Raw genomic sequence first — 21279 nt, 5'->3', positions numbered from 1 at the left:
CGGGGCTGCGCGGGGAGCGTGAGTGGAGGGGAGGGGACGGGGGGGCGGGGCCGGGCCGCGGGTGGGGGGCGGGGGGCGCGGCTCTGCCTCCTCTCCCTCCTCCTCTTCCTCCTCTGTCCCCTCTTCTTCCTCCTCTTCCTCTCCTTATTCTTCTTCTTCCTTCTCCTCTTCCTCAGCGCCCGCTCGGGGGCCGTGCGAGGAGCCTCAGGGAGCGGGGGCTGTCGGCTCGCCCCCTCGGGCAGCGCCTTTACGGGCTGCGGGAAAGCAACCGGGGCGTTGTTTGCATTTCTCCTATTTTTTTTTAACCAGAACGACGTTCCCCTGTTCTGAAAGATCTCAAAAACAACCACAAAGAGCCCGCCAAGCGATGGGCGTGTGCTGAGGGGCGCAGGGGTGGGCGCTGGCACGGGCGCGTTGCTGGGCGCTCGGCTGCGGCGCTGCCATCACGAGGCCGGCTTCGTGCTCTGGGGCTCGAACTGCAGGCAGATGGCTCCTGAAGCGATAAAAACAAAGCACGAAGCTCGCCAGGGCCTTCCGGAGTAGTCAGGGAAGCACGGGTCGTTTCCAAGTTCTTGAGCTGAGCAGGGGAGGCTGCGCTTCTGCTCTAACTGCACCGTTTTTTTTATACCTGTATAAAGATTATGGTCAAATCCAAAAACATCCTGACCCTATTTAAAGTAATTAAACATCCACGAAGTTAAAAATCTAGCTGTGCCCTAGTCTGAATCCCCTTTGTTTTGATGAGTGTGTATCTGTTCACAGCCGACACCCCCTCACCACCAGCAGACTGATACAGCTGTATATGATGATGTTATTTCTCTAACTTAATTTATATATGTTCAGGTGTATCCTAGCATTTTGAGAAGTAGTTATTCGTTATCTGTTATGAGATGGGGGTAGTAAGAATGTTTGTCAAATCTTTTTGTGTCACTTTGTTCCCACAAAACTGGGAAGGAGCTTAATATGCCCATTGTCTCCCCCGCAAAATGGCATTATAATAGCAAGTAATTCTGACCAACTGACCACAGAGGTTCAAAAAGAGCTGACCTTTCAAAGAAAGAAACACTCTATTGACTTTTTTTTTTTTCTTTTTTATCTGTTTGATTATATGTGTCATATAAATTTAGAGGTGCGGGGCTGTCTCCATTTTAGGATTCCAAAGCAATGAAACCAGTGGTGGCTCATGGCTGTTGTGTGGCCTCTGTTTGAATCTTGAACAGGCTTTTCCAATAAAAGAAAACAGTAATTGCTAATGAACTTAATTTCTAAGGAGAATTACTAAAATGTAGACTCGCAAAATATAAACTTTAAAAATCTATAAAGGATCCTGCTTTTTTGTCTGCTTTACACTGAAATGGCAGCAGAATTCCTGTTATATAAACCTAGATAAGCCCAAACTGCTCTTTTTGATGGAAAGCTAAAACTACACTTAGTGACTAAACTAAGCTACATCCGTGAAAAGGGGGTGTGCATGTGTGTATGTGTGTATCCATAGGGATAGACTCATGAGAGGGATAGACCTAAGACAGCATTAGGTTGTTCCGTTTGGGGAGATTATTTATATTGCATCCTGAAAAGTGATGTGACCGTTGTCTCCAGAGGAGGAGGCAGTGAATATGACCAGTATGTGTATGACCGGTAAATCCTTTTCACCACAGATAACGCCTTGGTTTTGAGGCACGTGAGCAAAGTATCCATTTCCGCAGTGGCTGCCTATGAAAGGTAATGGAGAGACTGAAAGATCAAGAAGGAATGAGCTTAGTGGTAGACATAGCCTTTAATGCAGTCATTTTATGTTAATATTTCACTTCGTGTTATTTCCTATCAGCAAGGTAGTTCCTGAATTATTTTGACGTTTTCTGATCTGTCATGCTGTCCGTTTTTCAGTTTCAAGTTCAGTATTTTGTGAATGGAAGCACCTTATGGCCTTTAAAGGCCCATTTTATTAATCTAGAAGTTATTCTCTATAAATTAATTACCTCTGTATCTACATCAGAAGCTTGTTTTTTGCTCTGAACTATGTAATTGACTATATATTTGAAAGCTTATTGTAACCGACCGACCATGGTTGTCCTTCTGCTTGCATACATATTAAATATCATCGGGCTGCTTTTTTGTGTTTCAGATTGCTGAGGTTTTGCTTGCACTGATTTGCTTTTCTGTTTATTCTGCCTTCTTCTGTTCCTGTCAAAATTTGAGGACAATAGTAAGTGTTTGCAGTTTGCTTGTGCTTCCATTGTAGGACTCTCCTTTTGCCTTAAAACCACTGCTACTTCCTCTGTTTTGTTCTTTGCTTGGGTAAGATTTTGTACCCCGAGACTGCATCTTCATAGGCAAGTACTATGGGTCTGTTGAGCTTACAGGTAGTGAGGAGCAGGTTCTGCTCAGGATCTGACCTTTGCCCCTTTCACCCTGATGTGTGTGTGTATGTTTTTGATGTTGTTTTGTTTCGTTCTGTTTTGTTACTTTGGACAAGCTGCAGTCTGTACCTGGAAGCAGAAGGCCCACTTTTTTCTGGAATGCCCTGGGTTCCTTCCTGGAGCACGTCTCCCGGTTTGGCTCAACCTGAAAAGAGACCAAGCCATTCGTGCCCACTGCAGAGAACAAGTGAAACCAGTGGGAGCAGTGGAGAGGTTCACTTCAAAATCAGACTCCCAAGCCAAACAAAAGCATTAACACTGGCATTTTTTCTGTCAGTGGAGGTTCCACAGTGCTGAGGTTCCTCCTTACAAATGAGTTTTGGAAGGCAAGAAGAGCCCAGTGGTTCTGGAGAGAAGCTGGCAGGGCTTCTTAAGGTCAGGATGTGCCATGCAGGTAAAAGCAAAATCTGTAGGTCGCAGCTGTATCCACCCTCTGTATGAAAAGACAGGTTGCACTTTTTTGTCAATTCATAAAACCTAGGCCTATATCACATTGTAATTTTGGAGGAGAAGCACAGTGGGCTGGGTTTTGTTTCACATAAATACAAATGAAAACGTCAGGCTAGAGCATCTACAGTTCTGGCCGTTCTGGGGGGAACAAGGCTGTAAGGAGATTCTTTTCCTCTAACTTCAAACTATAGTTGAAGGAAGAGACCGTGTAACATTTCATTCTAACTGGTATTTACTAAAATATGTATTTTATTACATGATTTTTCAGTAATATGAGGCTGTAATATTGTAGGGGTGCCAAGCAAGCAAGGGGGTTTGTCACAGTAAAAATAAAAGCTGAAACGCATTGCACTTGGTTAGTACAAAACAAACAAATACATTCCAAGAATGTTTAGTTCGGACATTTATCTTGAGTAGGTGACAAAAATGCAGACACGTGGCAGTCTCAACGCAAGACAAATGTCCATTTCAAGTCTGTTCTGGAAATTTGTACATTTTGAAGTGGGTGGCATGTTTTCAAAAGAAAAGGAATAAATGCTTCATTGTTTTGAGTCTCGTTAGGCTTTTAATAAACAAAGTAGAGGCTGAGGAAGAATGTTCAAGCAGTTGAAAGCTCTATAGATTTTAAGTGAGTTGCATTCCAGAAGGCTCTGAAATAACTAGTTTTTCTTTCTTTATGTATTTGTCCTTTATAATCAAATGCATGGGGTGTCTTGGCTTATGTTTGTGCCCCCAGTAACAGGAGCGATTTGTAATACCCAGCACAGCTGTCATCGTGGAGCAGCCCGTGCCCTGAGCTGTGCTGCGTGCAGGCTGCTCTTCCTGGGTGCACGTGTGTTAGAAGTGTGAATGCTGGGACCATCAAAAGGGGGGAAAGCCTTTAAAAAGCAAGAGTGTGAATTACTTGGTGGTGTGAACAATGCGGGACGGCAGCGCTCTGGGGTTTCCACAGAACTTGTGCCGAAGCCACGTTGACTTTTACATTCAACAGTTTTTGTCAGCTGTTCTGGGGTGGGGAAAATGCCGCTGTGGCAGTGGTAAAAGAGAAGTCAGAGGGTTGGACAGATGAGTGCAAGAAGATTTTGGAGGGTTGGTACACCTGGCATGTCATACGGAAAGAGAGGATGACATTAATTAAAGCTTCTGATTAGCTAAGGGCTTTGCTTACAACATCGACATTAAAAAACAACAGCTGACAATGTTGATTATCCTCTACAACAACTGATTTACATTTTAAGAGGCCTTAGCTCATTTGGACTTTGTAGGGACTGCAGCTGTGGTCTCTGTAGTTAACGAGGGGGATTTGAAACCAGTTTCTGAAGGTGCCAGTGTGGTTTGGTTATGTGCTCGGGAAGCCTGGCCCGGAGTGGGTTTCTGCTGTTTCCACTCTGCTTTGGACAGGGCTTAGGCATTGTGGAGCATCTCGCAGATTAGACCATGGGAAAAAATGCAGTGAATTTCCTCTCATTGTAACAAATAAGTTTATTTGCATTCTGTTCTACTGCGCTGGCTTTGAGAATGCCAGCATTTTTTTCTTCTCTTAAAGTGCTATACTACACACAAATGCAATTTGAAGAGAAATCCAGAGGCTGGAGTGACTTAAACTTAATTTGATCAATTATTTGATGTAACTGTACTGGGTGAACTGCTGTGGAAGCATGTACTGCTTTTGTTTACGTTGAGGTAGAGGAGATAGGCTGGGCTGGAGACAATCTTCAGATGTTCAACCCTGTGCAGGCTTTGTATTCCTTTTGCTGTTATAGGATGACAGAAATCAGAGGTGATTTCCCTCTCAGTTTATTAATGATGCTCTGAATGCCTAGAGAAAAATGTTTGCAGACATAGCAGCTGTCTGTAAAAAAAGCCAATTTTAGTAAATTCCCACTAGGAATAATGTGGGATGTTAAACTTTGCATCGGGAGCTGTTGGCCTTTCCCCCTTATACAGGTGTCGTTTTTTTGTGCTGTTCTCCAGAAGAATGAGGTGTTGGTTTATCCAAAATAAAAATCCTTACAGAGGAAGTGTTTGAGTTGATGAGTTGGAAAGGAATTTAACCAAAATAAATAAGTATATTGATAGTTTATTTGAACTATTTTAGCATATAATGGAGAAGGAAGTGAATGGGATGCGAAGATGTGTATCAGGATATTCAGGAAGTTTCATCGGAAACCTGATGGGGAAGTTTGGAAGAATAACTGTATTTTGCTGGCTCCGCTTAGTTTTGAGTAATGAATTGTGAATCTTTAATAGTTGAGCAAAGAGCTGGCATCCTATAAGTGGAGAAGTCTGGCCACCTTGTTGTGCCCTTCTGGAGAGTTTTGAGAAGTAAAAATAGTGCTGGCCAAGTTTGGCCGGCCCTGAGAACCTACTCGAAATTTCTTGTCATTGCTTTCATCTGTAGGCAGGCCCACGGCACAGTCTCTGTGCCCGTTTGTTCTGTGTTCTCCCAGCGCAGGTACCCCCTAGTTGGAGTTCTAGACTACAAAAACAAGAACAATTTTCAGAGCTTACTGTTAGGATATGTAGCCGTGTCTGTGTTACTCTTTGAAATGGTAACTTTTAATTTTGATTCAGAGCTTGTGCTGAATATTTATAAAAGTTGGGATTAAGTCATGAAAAAAATTACACATGTAGCAAAGATGGGAGGCCTGAAAATTGAGGCTCTCTAGAGATTTTTTTTTATTATTATTATTATTTTCTATTTATTTATTTATTTATTTATTTTTTACCAGTTTTTACCTGAAAGTTTAGAGATTATAAGTGAATCAAGGTAGTAGTGAAAAGATGTCTAGCACACCCAGGAATTTTGTAGATGAAATAGTCTGTCCAGTGCCACTGGAGGGAGGTTGCAGATTCCTTTTTGTCATAATGCTTGTCTGGGTTAACTGTATAAATCCATTTTATTTTTCTTACACTGGTTTAAAAATTGTGACTTTTTTTTTCTCACTTGATTTTTTTTCTGATTAAGAGGTGTCTCAGCTGATGAAATCGAAGAATTTATGTTTTCTTAACTGCATTGAGCTTGAAAACACCCCTGTTTCTGTATTATAATAAAGTTGTTTTTCTCTTTCAGAATTTCCCAAACGTATATGGTCTTGGATTTGAACAAAAGTCTACAAATCAGAATCAACTTTGCATTTGAGTAAGAAGTGATAATGCAACGAAGACAGGGAAGAGTCAATGCTGGACTGCTTTTGCTGCTTTATCAAATTTCTCAAGTTGGACTTCAGAACATTCCTTCTGTTACCCTTGCAGTGCTTGTGCTGAATATTTTTTTATTTCTGAATCCTGTGAGACCGCTGCATGAAGTATGTATCAGTGTCAACGAAGGCTTCTACAGACAGAACTGGCAGCGCTTACTGCTTTCTCCTGTCCACCATGCAGACGATTGGCATTTGTATTATAACATGATTTCCATGCTCTGGAAGGGGATAATGTTGGAAAGAAAGCTTAAGAGTGTGTGGTTTGCTTATATAATTGCCGTGTTTTCAGTGCTGATTGGAGTTGTTTATATGGCGCTGGAATTCATGCTTGTGAAAATTCTGAATGATCCTTCATATGAAATGAATTGTGCCGTGGGTTTCTCAGGTAAGTTGGTCCAATTTAAATATGTGAAAATGAACATTTATAGGTACTAGCAATATTTTTGAATGTAGCAGATGGACACGTGTCCAGCCGTATGCACACACATGTTATGCCACTCAAGTAATCCTTTCTTATTTAAAGCATGTGCTCTGGGGATGTACACGGTGTGTTTGAGTACATGCTTGTATGACCAGCACAGTCTTTACCCAAAAACATGACAAATGTGATGACCTCTGCAGAATCATGGTTCCAGCTGGTGTTCAGTGTCACTGACTAGCCAAAGTCTGGAACTTCTTGTTTGCTGATGTTCATGATGCTTGTTAGTAGGCTCTAGAAAAGCCCATTGCATGACTATTATTTCTGAGCATCTTTGCTGGTGTGAGCTGTGCACTATAAGTCAGGCCTTTAGCTTCAAATTGTAAACAGTTCACGCCTGTCTTAATTTTTCTGCTAGAAACAATCAAGCAGCTGCTTGTAGTCATCTTCCAGGTCACATCTTCTTATTTGGGAAGTCAGAGTTTCAAGTTGATGAATTCCTTTAATAAAGTCTGAAGTGAAGGGGAGTAGTAGCACTGCTCTCCTAGGTACATAGAGGGTTTTTCCTTGATGCCATTGGGACTTAGAAAAGGGGGGTTTGCCATTTAATTCTATCTCCAAGGAAGGTGTTGATGCTTTTTAGGTTTCCCTGTGGTACTCAGGGCGGCACTAGGCTGAAACATCCTGGTAGTTGCTCATTTGGAGCTTCAGTACTCCCTGGTCACCCACCTTTTGGTAACAAGGCAGGCCCGGTTCTAGTACTGGCCTCTGTCGTGGCTGTAACGGCCCTGAGCACAACCTCTTCCTCTGTCTAGGGGATCTGGCTGCCTTGCTCAAGGACAGCTTTGATATGGGACACTGCGAGCCATCTCAAGCTGGTGGGAAAAGAGCTGAGAAGCTTTTGCCTGGCAGCTGCTTTTAAGCTTAGACCCTCGGCCTTGTCCCTGGCATAGCGATGCTGTATCCATGCGTGTGTCTGGCCGTGTGCCTTGCTGACCTGGGCCTCCAGCTGGGTGTCCTGAATTCCTTGGGCACTGCTTGTCAAAAGGGTCAGCCTGGCAATCTGGGCTCTTGGAGTTTAAAGATGACTGGATTATTTATTTACTTCTTCTGCAGCTGGATAAAATAGGCCAGGCCCTTGTCCCCCTAATAGGAACATGACAATGGCATAGGCCCTTCCAATATGTGCTTAAGCCTTAAATAAAATAAAACGAAGCTGTGCACAGAGGATTCTGGTGAGTCAAGGGTGAATTGGATAGAGGCAACTCCTGAGCTATGTACTGCTATCGAATATTTCTCCCCTTGAGTAAATTTATAGTTTCTGAACCAGGTCCAGTTTTATCAGCAGCAAATAGTGTGTGTGTGCGTGCATAAAAGCATTTCTTTTTAAATTTGTTCCTAAAATAAGAATATTTACATCACTGGATAGAGGAGTTTTGCCATTTCATGTTTTCTGTGGTTTTAGAAGGGGGAGAACCTTTTCCATGTTTTCTTTATTTAGCATATCTGAATTCGTGTCCAACTCGGCTATCTTTTCCATATTAAAGTATTTTACTTCTCAATTCTGTGGATTTTTCAGGCAATTGTGTTAGATTTCTCTCCAGAGTAACTTTTTCAAAAAAATGTTGGATGTTCTGATAAATTATGTGAATTAATTCGATCACATCAGCTCTTACTTGCATGATAGAGCAGTGGGAGTCAATTAGAAATTGTTGTGTTTAAAGGTGATTTATCTAATTTTTCTTTTCAGAAACAAGTGATCTGGAGCATATGTAAGATTTTTTTCCATTAATTCTGAATTTTTGAGCTTACTGTTGAGCTTCACAAATGCATTTGTCTTGTTTTCAGTCATGGCTTTTTTCAACTCGTTTGAGTTCAATAATTTTGTCCATTATTATAACTAGAACTTTTTGTTTCTATTGTTTTGATTACTTTAATAACTACAGTAAATAGGTGCATTTAAAAAACAAAAACAACTTCAAATTGGCTGTCATATGTAAATTTTTAATACTTTTTTTCTTAAGTGACTGAAAATTATCACTGACAAAACAGCTTAGAGCTGTTGTTCTGGCATGCAACAGTATTGCTTCCTGGTGCTGTGAACCTGCATGGTATTGCAGTTTCAGTAGTTAATTCATTTTGGTAGTTAAGTCACTGTTCATTTTTTTGGGCACGCATACTTCTCTCTTGATGTGATTTGTTTTTGTTCGCAGGAGTCTTGTTTGCTTTGAAAGTTCTTAACAACCATTACAATCCAGGAAGAGTCAGCAGTGTCCTTGGATTGCAGATATCCAGCAAATATGCCTGTTGGGTGGAGCTGGTGGCTATTCATTTAATTTCCCCAGGGTAAGTGCATTTAATTCTTTGAAGTTAGTAGAAGAGATTTGGGTTTTCTGAAGTAGTTTGAAATGTTTTATGAAGTAAGAGTAGTTATCTGATACCCAAATTGTGCACTGGGGCTACACTATGCTTTTTTCTGTAACACCTTTTGACCATGTTTCAAAATGAGAAACTGGAGTACCGTGTTTGGAAGGTATTGTGAACTATTGGAGGGAAGATGTGAAATGTTGATGGTCAAGGAAAAGGCACGTGCACTTTCAGTAAAATAACCTAACCATGGGATACGTGACTATTTCTAAATAATCTATATTGACAGTGTTGATCTGAGCTAGTTTTACAGATTATTTTTGGCAACTTAAGATGCTTATTAGAGTGTTTAATCTCAAAAAATTAGGTGACCTAGCAAACTGAGAACTACCCAACTACCCCAGTTAAAGACCAATAGCACAGGGACAAGTCTTCATCCTGCGAACAGAGATGCAGATCGCTGTCACAAACATTCATGGCTGACAATTGAAATCAGTTGTAACGCATTATGAATCAGCAATGAATATTAGTTGCTTAATTTGTATGGGTTCAAGGATCCAAAAGAGCTCAGTCTCAAAGCAAATCACAGTCAAAAGAGGTAAACATAATAGGAATTAACATAATAAACATAGGAATAATGAGCTTTGCATTAAAAACCAGAACATCTACGTATATTTGAAAATAGAGGAACATTCTGAAAAATCTAGTTTTGCATTCTGCTTTTTTTCATTTCACTTGTATACCTCTCAGCTTTACCCCTGGTGTGGCCTCTCTTGTCAGTAACAATATCTTGCATTGCTCTGACATTTTTAACCTCGTGAAATCTTCTCAATGTATTTATTTTCCTATTTAGTCTGCCTTTTTAATTGCTTGTTTAATGCCTAAGGATATCACTGAGTCTTCACCGGTTATCAGTTAGATTTACTGTTGAACTTTTTTATTGATGAGAACTGTTCCTCTGGAAAAAGAGGGCTTAAAAAAAAAATGGGGGGATGTTGGGAATGGCATTATATGGTGAAAACCATTTTCTGTTGTTTTGGTTTGTCAAACAGCTTTTACTTTCCTATATTATGTTCCCAATTTATTACAAAATTAGTAACAAATTCCCAACTTCCAGTTAAAGAGGCAGCAGTGTATTCGTGTACACGGTTGTGTAAAACAAGTTGTCTTATACTTATGCAATCATTTAATTTGGTTTAATTTGCATTCAGATAGGTTGCTTAGCACTGGTAAATTGACTACATGCCCTTCTTTCTAAGCAAGATTAAATTTAGAAGCAGAGGCAATAAATTGTAATGTGCATGTGACTATGTGGTTGAGTTAATATGGAAATGAATTGTGTGTGTAAACACATGGATTTCATCCTATTGTTTCAAGAAATTCATTATTTTTCAAAGATAAAGCCAGCCTAGATTCTTGTACTGTGTCACTTACCTTACTTGTTTATTTGTTTAGTGATTATATGCCTCCTAGCAGAGCATCAGTGGACATGATGGAAGTAAGTTCTTGTCATGGAAGACTGTGACAGTGGCTAAACTAAAGACAAAATTTTGTTGCTAAATAAATGGCTTTGTCCTGTGATAGACTAGGGTACTTAAATGGTGATTCCTACCAGCCTTTTGGGTTTGTTGTTGGGTGGAAATTGGAGAAATGAAGTAATACAGGTGTAGGTTTTTGTTCTCTGCTTTCATGTGTGCTGCTGGGTGACTGTCACCACAGAATTGAAATAAGTCAGGACAAATGCAGTAGCAGCAAGGAGTTGATTTGAATTCAGTATAAGAATACTGGAACATTATTCATATAAAAATAATACCGGGAGATGCTTGTAAACATCTGATCAGAATCAGATAGATGAAGCGTAAATCTTGTTCAAATGGCTTTCCTGTAATGATAGCAATTTTCATGGAAACTACACAGTCAAATGAAAAGTCTAGTTAATTCTGTTTAGAAGATTTTGTTCAAGTAATGTGCGCATCAGCTTGATGGCAGATTTCTTCAGGAAACGGTATTTAGACATATTGCATAATTATCACTGGTATGAAGTAAATGGTTGAAATAAGATCTCTGGGGAGATCTACATTTTCAAACAAAAATTAGATGAGACATCATTTGAATTTCTTTATACCAGAGAGAACATTATTTAATATTGATAAAGCTCATTGACATTTAGGAAATAAGCATGCAATTTAAAAAGTCAAGAATCCTGTTTTTATTCCCACTCAAAGTTCAGTTTGCATTATACAAACTATAAGTTATACCATAAGCAATAATTCTGTCAGTTTTTCAGCAGGAGAAAAGGCAGTAGTTCATCTTGTTGCAATCAGAAGAACATTTATTAGTCCAACAGTCTAATAACAGTCAACTTAGAAAAATATACATTCAAGTCAAGATATTGCTATTATTACAAATAATGTAAAAATACTATTTTGGAATTTGATAATGGAAGTTGCTCTATGGCTTCTAGGGTTTTTAACTATATACGGGATTATTTCACAATATACAAAAAGCAGAAAACAGAAGTAACCTCAATTTTCTGGATTAGATTTGAGTGGAGTTTATCATACAAGTGAAAGGAGCCTTAGTAATGTGATTGGACAAGAGTTTCACACAACTTTTGTGCTGTTCTATACACTATATTTGTTCACTTCAGCTAAAATGACATTTAATTTGAAAACTTGCATGTTGTCCTGCTTTGTAGAAACAGTTGTAGTTTTGCTATTAGCTTTAATGTCAGCAGATAAAACTCATACAGTCTCGTAGGCCAGAAATCCATTATGCAAATTTTTTGAAAAGCCAGTCTACTGGAAATTAAAATTCACTGTAAAATGTCAAGAAGGTTGACATTGACACTGAAGTATTATCAGGAATTAATGGTTCAATTATATTTGAGTTCATTGGAAACAGGAATATCCACTTTGGGTAAGGCATGCGGTTAGAAGAACATTAATTGCATGTGTGAAAGTTATTTTATCCAGTTTACTTATATTGAATAATTCCAGTCTACATATTTTCATTAAATAAGAAACATTATAGGGGATCTGAATGAACCTGATATCAGAATGAATGCTTTGAGCAATAACTGCAAAAGGACAAGCATGTATCTCTATACACACATACTTTTATAACCATAAATGTTAATACTCATTAGCATTTAGTATAATGTGCTTCCCAAGATCACCACTATACCAAACAGATCTTTGCAGGGGCTTGGCAGCCTCACATTTTCCCTTGCTAAGCCTGGGCAGTGGGCCCGAACCCAGCGGGGTTCGGGAGGCCTCTGCCCCTCTGGGTGCGAGGACAGGTCCCTCCAGGCTCTGCCGCTCCGGTGTCCTCAAGCCTTTTGCTGCAACGTGTTTGTTACCACTTACTCTATGGGTTGGGAAGGTGCAGAGTTTGTTCATTCCTATTTCTGGCTCTTTTGCGTTTTTTAAATATGTTGTATCCATGAGAGGTTTAGTCAATGGGCTAAGTAATAGTGGTTCCTTCAGTCTTTTCCCAGAAGCCGTAGGCTTCTTGGTTCTGTTGCGTTTGGCTTAATTTTCCAGCTGAGACCTACCACTGTTGAATAGAGTGGGAAGTTTTACTTCATTTTGCTTTCAGGCAGCGCTCCTGCCTGTGTGTTCGCAGTGAAATCCTTGTTTCCCGTAGCGGTGTGGCCTGCTGAGCCCTGCTTTGTTGTGTGGCTCGCTGCATGTGCCGGCTGCTCTCCTGCAGCTCTCCCACTAGCCAGTCCCCTCCAGTCTGCTCGGATAGCTGATTCCTGTGACGTGTTCAGAACTTCATGCCTGTCTTTGAATTACATCCTAATGCTTTGTCACTGCGTCAAGGTTGCTTTAAATTATAATGCCATCTCCTGTCACTCGTGTAGCTTCTCTCAGCTTGTTGTCATTTGCAAACAATACTTAGTATAGACTCTCGTGGAAATCCACTTGGTTCATATCCTTAGTTTGATAATGAATCACTGATAAGCATTAAGCCGGGTTTTTTGGCCAGATATGTGTCTGCTTAGTGTAGTCTTACTGCTCAAAGTGTATGAAAAACCCTCCTCGAGAGAAATGCCATGAGACAGTGCTTCATTCTTACAGCCTGGCATCTGATGTTTCTCCCTTCCTTGGGAGCCTTGGTGCCCTGTCAAAGGAGGGAACGTGGGGGGTTTGACTGACTTCTTCGTGACATAGCTGTTTTCTGCTTTTGATGTTACTTACTTGAGTATAGAAATACCCTTCCAGTCTTCCAAAACCTAACCTATCCTCAAAACATCTGCAAAAGACAGTCTGACTACTTCAGAATTTAGCTGTATGGTTAACTTGTTATTTCATTTGTTTGCATAGAGTGGCTTGTGTTGCGAAGCGACCTTAAAGATCACCTGGATCCAACCCCTATGCCCATGGCCCACCAGCCCAGGCTGCCCCCAGCCCCATCCAGCCTGGCCTTGGGCACCTCCAGGGATGGGGCACCCGCAGCTCCTCTGGGCAACCTGTGCCAGTGCCTCACCACCCTCTGAGTGAAGGGTTTCCTCCTAACATCTAATCTAAATCTCCCCTCTTTTAGTTTAAAACCATTCCCATTGTCCTATCACTTCTATTGTGAGCTTTTAATAAAAATTTAAAAAATTAAAAAAAAAAAAAAAATTCTATCATGAGCTTGAAGTTTTTAATAGAATAACTGGTTTTCTTTGTAAAATTGCATAGTGTCTATGTTTTTTAGTTGTTACATTTAGGAAATGCCTATACAGATCTTTTTCATACTATAGATTACACATTAGAAAAAAAAATATTAAGTCACCATTAGAGTAAATTAGAATATAACATGTTCTGAGATATTGTTGTAAGAAGTGATGTTTGCTTAACATGGATGAACCATTAAGCATTTCCCTAATATAAGGGTTTCTGTCTTTATGGTACATAATTGCTTTTCCTAAGTAACTACAAGTTGTGTATTTGTGTTTGCCACACAAATTGTACGACAAGATATATGAAGGTTTGGTTTACCAAATATACTTACTTTGTTATGTCAGTGGTAGCGTGTGTGTGTGACAGTGTACCTGATACCATTTTTGCTTTAGGACAAGCTGTTTAAACATCTTAATTATTAGTGCATTCTCCTTGAATATAATAAAACAAGTATTAGGTTAGTGTACTAGGTGCCTAATCATTGTTCAGTAGACATGAAGTGGAATTTATCCCCCGAAAGACTTTTGAAAGTTGAAGGTTTCTGATTGTACATACTGTATAAATATGCATCTTCACTGTGTTGCAAGCAAAGGCTTTGATTTTGGGCTTCGTGGAACAGTGTTGTGCTTAGATAAGCATAAAATTTGTTTAAAACACTGCCAGTAATATAGGTGAATCGATTGCATGTTGCTGTTTTCTGGTGTAAGGCATCTTGAAGTATGTAACGTTTTTTGCATACAGGCGTTCTCCATGTCAGGGATATGTGTTTGCTAATTTGGAAAATCTCTTCCAGAAAAAACTGTTTGGAAAATAAGTTCATTTATAAATCCCTAATTTTGCTAACTACCTCTTACCTATACATTTTTACAGCAACATTTATGCTACTGCTTGCTTGTGGGAGAGTTGCAACTCTGTGTAGCAGAACTCAAGTTTGTGGTTTAGTAGGTGGCAAAGGAGTGAATTTAAATCTGATCTTTATCTCCCTCTAGTGACACATGCTTTCTCTCACTTCTACTAGTGGTGTCTGGAAGTTTTACCATCATGAGTGCATATGGTATCATTACGATATCTGTTTTGGATTTTTGACCAGAATGTAAAATGTATGTTTAAATCTATTTTTACTTCAGACAGAAGTTACTTTTCTGCTTTATAAAGGGAAAGGGGGGAAAAAAAAGATACAGTGGTATTTGTTGTTTGGACAGCCACTATAAATATAGTGGGCTGATTTATTTATAATCGTGTATTTCAGGGAATGTTTTCTCTTAAAAAAAAAAAAAAAAAAAGTGGCTTCAGCAAATTCAAAACAGATATGTTATGAATTTTTCACTAAACTCCTAATTTGAGTGCTGAAAATTAGTTTATGAATTTATCAAATCACAATATTCATGGTGACACTTGGAGCAAATTTCCTCATTTATCCTACATTTATGCTTCCATGTTGGTGATTTCTCAAGATTTTTCATTCATTTCTCAAGTCTTTTCATTCCATATAAAAATAGGCAGTGACAAGTTTTTAAAAGCAATTGTTTATAAATTTAGAAACAAAAAATTGGGTTTCAGTATTTCACTCATTGTTCTTTTACTTTTGAAAGCACTGTTTTACAAACACGTTGCAACAGGTATGCAGTTATGGTTAAGATAAACTCACAGTGGGGTTGTATTGATATTACAGTAGTAAAGTACTGTATTCATGCTTTCACTTGAAATAATTTTGGTAGATCCTACCAGGACATTTTGGTGCAATTCTGTGGATTTAAGTTCCATGTGAATTAAAACTAGTTTACTACCTCAATAAGACTTAAGTTTAAATGCTTTTAGGGAACCAATATTCTATCTGCTAAACAAGCAACTCAAGGGATCTCTCCAATTAGCTTCTGGCTTTTTCAGGATATTTGTTACATGTTTTTCTTTAACTGTATATACCCACCACTTCTAGGGTATTCATGAAGAAAGAAAACTTGGCACTTTGGTTCAAATTGATGTTGCTTAGTTCAAATTGATTGTGTAGGATACTTTTATAAATCATGAAATGAGGAAAATAAATAACTCTTGTAAGGAGCACTGTATTAAACTACATGATTAACTTTATAGCTCAGTCTTTAATTTGTTGTGGCCACGCTTCTCAGGCACAGCTGGGAGTGAGGTTTGCTTGGAGCTTTTCCTCAAAATGAATAAGGTTTAAAAAATTTTTTTTTGCAAACCGCACATGTGGGTTTAATCAGTAGTTAACACTAATAACTAATATTAGAAATCAGACTGAGTAGGTCAGAGCAGAAATTAATACATGTTTGTATTGTCCTGGGTCTGTGCAAGGAAGTCACTCTTCTATGCTTAGTTACTCAGGGACTTCCTAGGTTACAGCAAACTTTGCACTTCCCCTAAAAGATTCCTACCGAAAAAAAAAAATAAATCTTTCTTTCCATCACTCACAAGATTATTATTATCATTTTTTTTAGGACTTCTTTTGCTGGGCATCTGGCAGGGATTCTTGTTGGACTGATGTACACCATGGGACCTCTGAAAAAGATCATGAAAGCCTGTGCAGGTATATAATTTGGTTTGGTTTGTAAAATCTGCATGAGCCACTTTTAGTCTTAAAAATTCAGTAAACCTTATATATTTGCAGACATGGAGGCAATTCCAGCAGTTTTTAGGGGATTAAAGATACACTGATAAAATGAATGCAGAAGCACTTTGTCTTTACTTGTTCTTACCTGTGTTAAAGGTGCCTTTCAGGTATCATGTTTATAAAATACATATTTAAAGTAAAATCTTTCATGTAAGATGCCAATGGAAATGTCATTTTAAATGGAATCACGAAGCTGTAGATGTATGTCAGAACACAGTGTGTTTCTATGGCGGGTTTCTGTTGCTTATATCCATTCATGTGGAAGCTGCTAAATTTCAAAAAAAGATTGTGGGATGCTTGAGAAATTGTTGCAAGACTCCCCAGGCTTTCCAGTAGTGAGTTGATATGGCTTTTCATATTGTAGAAGTAATTCTTTAAAGGTAGAATCTTTAGACGTCGTCAGACAAACAATTTTCAATATAGCCCTACAAACTTTCATATGAACATGCCCTTAAACTTCAGTGTGTTAATTAGAAACCTAAGCCCTGTTACGACAGTTGTGCTGGGCTTGGTTGTCAGAATACTTTTTGTCTGATTACTTAATAAGTTGGGCACCTTATTTATGACTGTGCCATTAAGTTGACCATGGATGTGGTGTTTGTACAGTGAAAAATTACTTGGTCAGATGTTTGCATTCTCATGGGAGGTTTTATCCCATTTTGGTGTTAGCCTGTCATATATGCTTAAGTGGAAAGCAGTTTTAAGTGGAAAAATAAAGACCGAAGCATCAGAGTTCCTACCCTACTTGAGTAAACTCACTTACTTAAAAGTTAATATTTTCTCGTTCTGTGGCATCATGACTATTAGGACTGTTGAGCATTGGATTAGGTTGCAGAGGGAAATTCTGCAGTCTCCATCCTTGGATGTTTTCAAGACCTGGCAGAATTAAAACCCTGACTAAATAAACTGGTCTGATATCATAGCTGACCCTGCTTTGAGTGGGCTTTGGGCCTCCTGAGGTCCCTTCCAAACAGAATTGTTCTGTGATTTCGGGATAAGAGCCATGGTACTGTTAGTGGCACATGCTGTGGAGATCCTGCTTCCGTGAAGGTTGCTGTGTGACTAAAGAGTGGAGGAAGGGATTTTCCATTAAACAGGTGATTTTTGTCAGCAGAGCACAAACAATGCAGTGTTCTTCCAATTCTGAGGTCTCTGTGCATTAACCCATTTTTACCACTTACAATCACAGTGCAAAAATTATTCATTATAAGTTCTGGAGAACATAGGTTGGTTTGCATTTTTCTAGTCTACTTGGCTATGTTGCTTAAATTTGATTCTGTGTTTTAAAGAGAGACTATGATTATTTTATTCTAATAGAGCATGCATTGTTCTTATATTTAGGTGCTGTTACTTCATTCACTGATCCTGACAGGCCAAGAGACTACTACTCAGGTTATTCAGGTAAATGCTGTCACCCACTTACCTAAAAGCTTATTTCAGCTCATTTTCAGCTTTACAAATATGGATATCGTTTTTGCTAATAATAGAAAACCTACTATTCTGCCTATTCTGCCTATTTGTGCACTTGCTAATAAAAAACAATTTTTCTGGCTTTGTCTTTTCCTACCTGGGGAACCGTGTTGGATGTGTTTTATACAAGAGTCTTTAAGCCTTACATTAAGGGTATGACTTCATAAAATGCTACCCTGGGCCAATACCATCCCTTTTGCAGAGCCTGCAGCAAGGAGGAAATTGTCTACCAGAAGCATCCTTTTAAACATTGGTAGATCTGCCCTGATTTGGCCAACTTACCCATTCCTTTCTAGGATCTAGACCACAAAGGGAGTGTGAGCTACCTGTTTCCAGCTGGCAGTCTCGGGCCAGTTACAGGTGTTTGCTGAGCTGCAGTTACTGTTCTGTTGCATTGCTCTGTTGCACGTTCGTAACAACCAAATCTTCCTTCAGTATGCCGATAGAGTAGCATGTGGAAATTTAAGAAATTGTATCAGAAAAAGGAATTTGATTTGCTAATGAGGATAAGAATTTGCACTTGACATTTAAACTCTGTAATATGTTGCATCCACTCTATAAACACCAGCTGCTCAGCGTGTGGGTGGGTGTCAAAGACAACTTTTGTGGAATAGGAGCAGATTCCAAACTGCCCTTTACTTCTTTTCCAGGTCTCCCTAATCACAGAGAAGTGAAGATATTTCATGTAGTATATTTAGAATGATTAATAATGACACAGCACCAGAGAAAAAGATCTGGTACACTGATGAAAAATAAACTTGTTTTGTGTTGCATGTCTAGGGCAGTCCCCAAAGAAACCATGGTGTTGCTTTGGGTTGGTGTGGATGAAAGGGAGATAAAGGAGCAAGGTTAACACAAATTATCCTATCTTGCATGCTTGGCTTTAGATGTAAATCATTTTTTGTAGTAAATTCAATACTCTGAATTGATTTATAATTGTAATTATAAAAGATGTATATATACACAGGGAATGAACGTATTAAATATATATCATAATTTTCTTTCACCTATTCATAGGAGTCTTCATGGAAGGGTTAACCTTTTGCTTGTTGTATGATATAGTAATGGATTTTGCTGTCTGTGAATTAAGAAAACTTTCTAGAATCGTATGCTAATGATGCATGTGCAGTATATTAATTTTTCATTTTCTGGTATTGGTGATTTATTACTTTCTGACTTCAAATACCAATTAAATAAATAATACATGTAAATAGATAATAACAGATTTTATAAACCAGTACAGAAAAACAGCTTTACAAGGAAAATGAAGATTTCAAGTGTGATTTTTAACACATTTAGCATTTGGTGACTGAATTAGGTTTTCTCTAAATGCAGTTCATGAATAAAGTATAGGGATGCTTATTTTGATTAATAGGAACACCTTTAACATGTCAATATTACTAAATTGTTTCTCTTTGTAAAATAAAAGATTGCAGCTTTGTCAGCACTTACATCTTGATGACAGTGTAAAACATCACACAAAATTTACAATAGAGCAAACTTAATGACATCCTTTTTCATCAGATAGCACCATGATTTTTATAGTCTTCATGCACGCTGTTTTGAAGCCTCCAGAAAATAGATTTGTAGCTAAACCAATAAACCAACGTTCATTCAGATTAGCATAATGCAGAGGGGAATGAGAGGAATATATAAAGATCGCATCTGGAATATGTATCTATATCAGCTAAAAGGTATCCTGCAGTTGATTTTATTTTTTTCTGCAGAACTGTCTCTTAAATATAGCCAGTATGACTGAAAGGCTTTTAAAGGTTGTTAACAATATGACTAATTCATACAGATTTGAAATTATGTATTTATCTCTTTCTAGCCAGAGGAATAGCAAATAACTTGAGAAATGGCAGAAGTTCATGTTACAGGAGGATAATACCAAGTCTTCAATGCAGTTGTGTGAAAATTTCTGCCAATGTTAGTTGTTGTATGTTCCAAAAAGGAAGAATTTTTAAATGGATAAAATTACTTCTTTGTGTGTCCATGTATAATGTGCATTTGCATCCATACACACGCACGGATATAAAATTATATATGTCCTCACTGTGTAGTGTGTGCTTGGTATTAATCACAGAAACTCCACAGGAAAGTTATACGTTAAATCTATATAACTATTGAGATATCAACATCAATAATAATCTTGTGTTAATCTGAAGATAAAAAGAATGGCATGCTGTACTTGTCACACAAATATTTTCATTATTTTTTTCATTTGGAAAATCTTGTATAAGTTTTCTATCACTTGGAGAAACTGGCTGTGTTTCTGTACTTTGATTCTTCAAAATCTACTGTCCAGGTGTCTAGAAGAGAAGTTAAATATCCAAAGTTTTATATACTGACAATACTAAAGAGGAATAGAAAAATGGCACTTCTCTCCTTAGTTTAACTCAGCAGAGATTTTCTGCGTTCAGGTTTAGGTTGTGTTAAAAGAAGAGATTCAAGTCTCTTGCCAAGTTGTTTTCTTTTCTTTTAAATCCCAAAAGGATTTGGGTGGATGATGGCTTGTTCATGCTTGTTTTGACAGACTTTGTAAGTGGTCAGAAATGCTTGGTGGTCATTAGCAGAGGCAACATACAGTGGCTGTGGCATTAGATGAGATCTGCAGTGTGTTTTGGTTCTGTTAGTTTGTTTAGAGCAGATGTAGCACAAACCAATTGCATATTTCCCTGCAAAAAATGCAGTCTTCATCCATGTGTATTCTAGTTTCAAACATTACTTGAATGTAGGATGACAGTGGTACATACTGTTTATGGCCACTAGGGTGAAACGAGACACAGGTGGAAAAAAGCCTGAAGCAAACCTGTGGTGTGGTTGCCGTTTCAGTGACGTAGATAAGGTGTCCTAGTAACGACATTTAAATATTAAAAGGAGATGATGAAAACCATCTTTCAATTTGTTTGAAATTTTAAATAATGGTAGTTCTATGTTACTTATTTATAACTGATAAAAGATGGAGGTGTTTGATGCATCTTGCTTGTTATTATTGTTCTCCTGTTACTGTAGTCTGGCGTTGCAAATTACAAAAATATATTTTGATTCATGGCATATCATAAATCCTATTTTTTTTCTCTCCCAAATTAAACAAATTTGTGGAAGAAAGATAACGAAGATAATGTCTGGCTTCCTCCCCTTCCACTGAATATCATCAGTTTATTTTCCTTTTCATTTTACAGATTATTATTATAGATATCCAGAGTATCAATACACAACACCAAGGAACTACTATGATTATACGGGTGGGCTTACAGAGGAAGAACAGCTTGAAAGAGCAGTGCTAAACAGTCTTAATGAAAGAGGTAAGGCTTCTATTGTGTTTCATATATCAAATTATGATTCATATTGAGGTGGGAGGAACACAGGGAAGATGTATTGTTCATGATTTATTTCCAGTCTTTTGACATCCATTCAGAAATGGACAAAAGTTTTCTGGTAGACTTTTCAGAGAATGACGTGTGCGGATGGAGTACCATTCTTAGTGTAACTGCATTTATTAGCAATTGCTTACTGTTTGATTTACCTGCTACTTCTGGAGTAAAAGAACTGCTTTTATAACAAACAAAACCGAAGTAAATTAAGTTACTGTGCCAAATAAACCCCTCACATTCTAAAGAGTAGTAGGGAGCAGTATAACAGAGGA

General features: G+C 38.3%; 1 protein-coding gene across 2 annotated transcripts in view; it reads left to right on the top strand.

Annotated features, from left to right (window-relative positions):
• Positions 1–5989: 5989 nt before the first annotated feature.
• RHBDD1 (rhomboid domain containing 1) overlaps positions 5990–21279 on the top strand; it is a 29997-nt gene continuing 14707 nt past the window's right edge. For both annotated transcript variants that reach the window (XM_084291771.1, XM_084291772.1), the window contains exons 1-5: positions 5990–6458; positions 8705–8837; positions 15988–16076; positions 17502–17561; positions 20816–20938. In XM_084291771.1, the coding sequence (XP_084147897.1) occupies positions 6026–6458; positions 8705–8837; positions 15988–16076; positions 17502–17561; positions 20816–20938 (838 nt within the window). In that variant the 5' untranslated portion in view covers positions 5990–6025. The remainder of the gene's footprint in view (positions 6459–8704; positions 8838–15987; positions 16077–17501; positions 17562–20815; positions 20939–21279) is intronic.

This window comes from Netta rufina, assembly GCF_964035555.1.
Source record: "Netta rufina genome assembly, chromosome: 9".
In the NCBI taxonomy this organism is placed as follows: Eukaryota; Metazoa; Chordata; class Aves; order Anseriformes; family Anatidae; genus Netta; species Netta rufina.
This window is presented reverse-complemented; position numbering and strand designations above follow the sequence as displayed.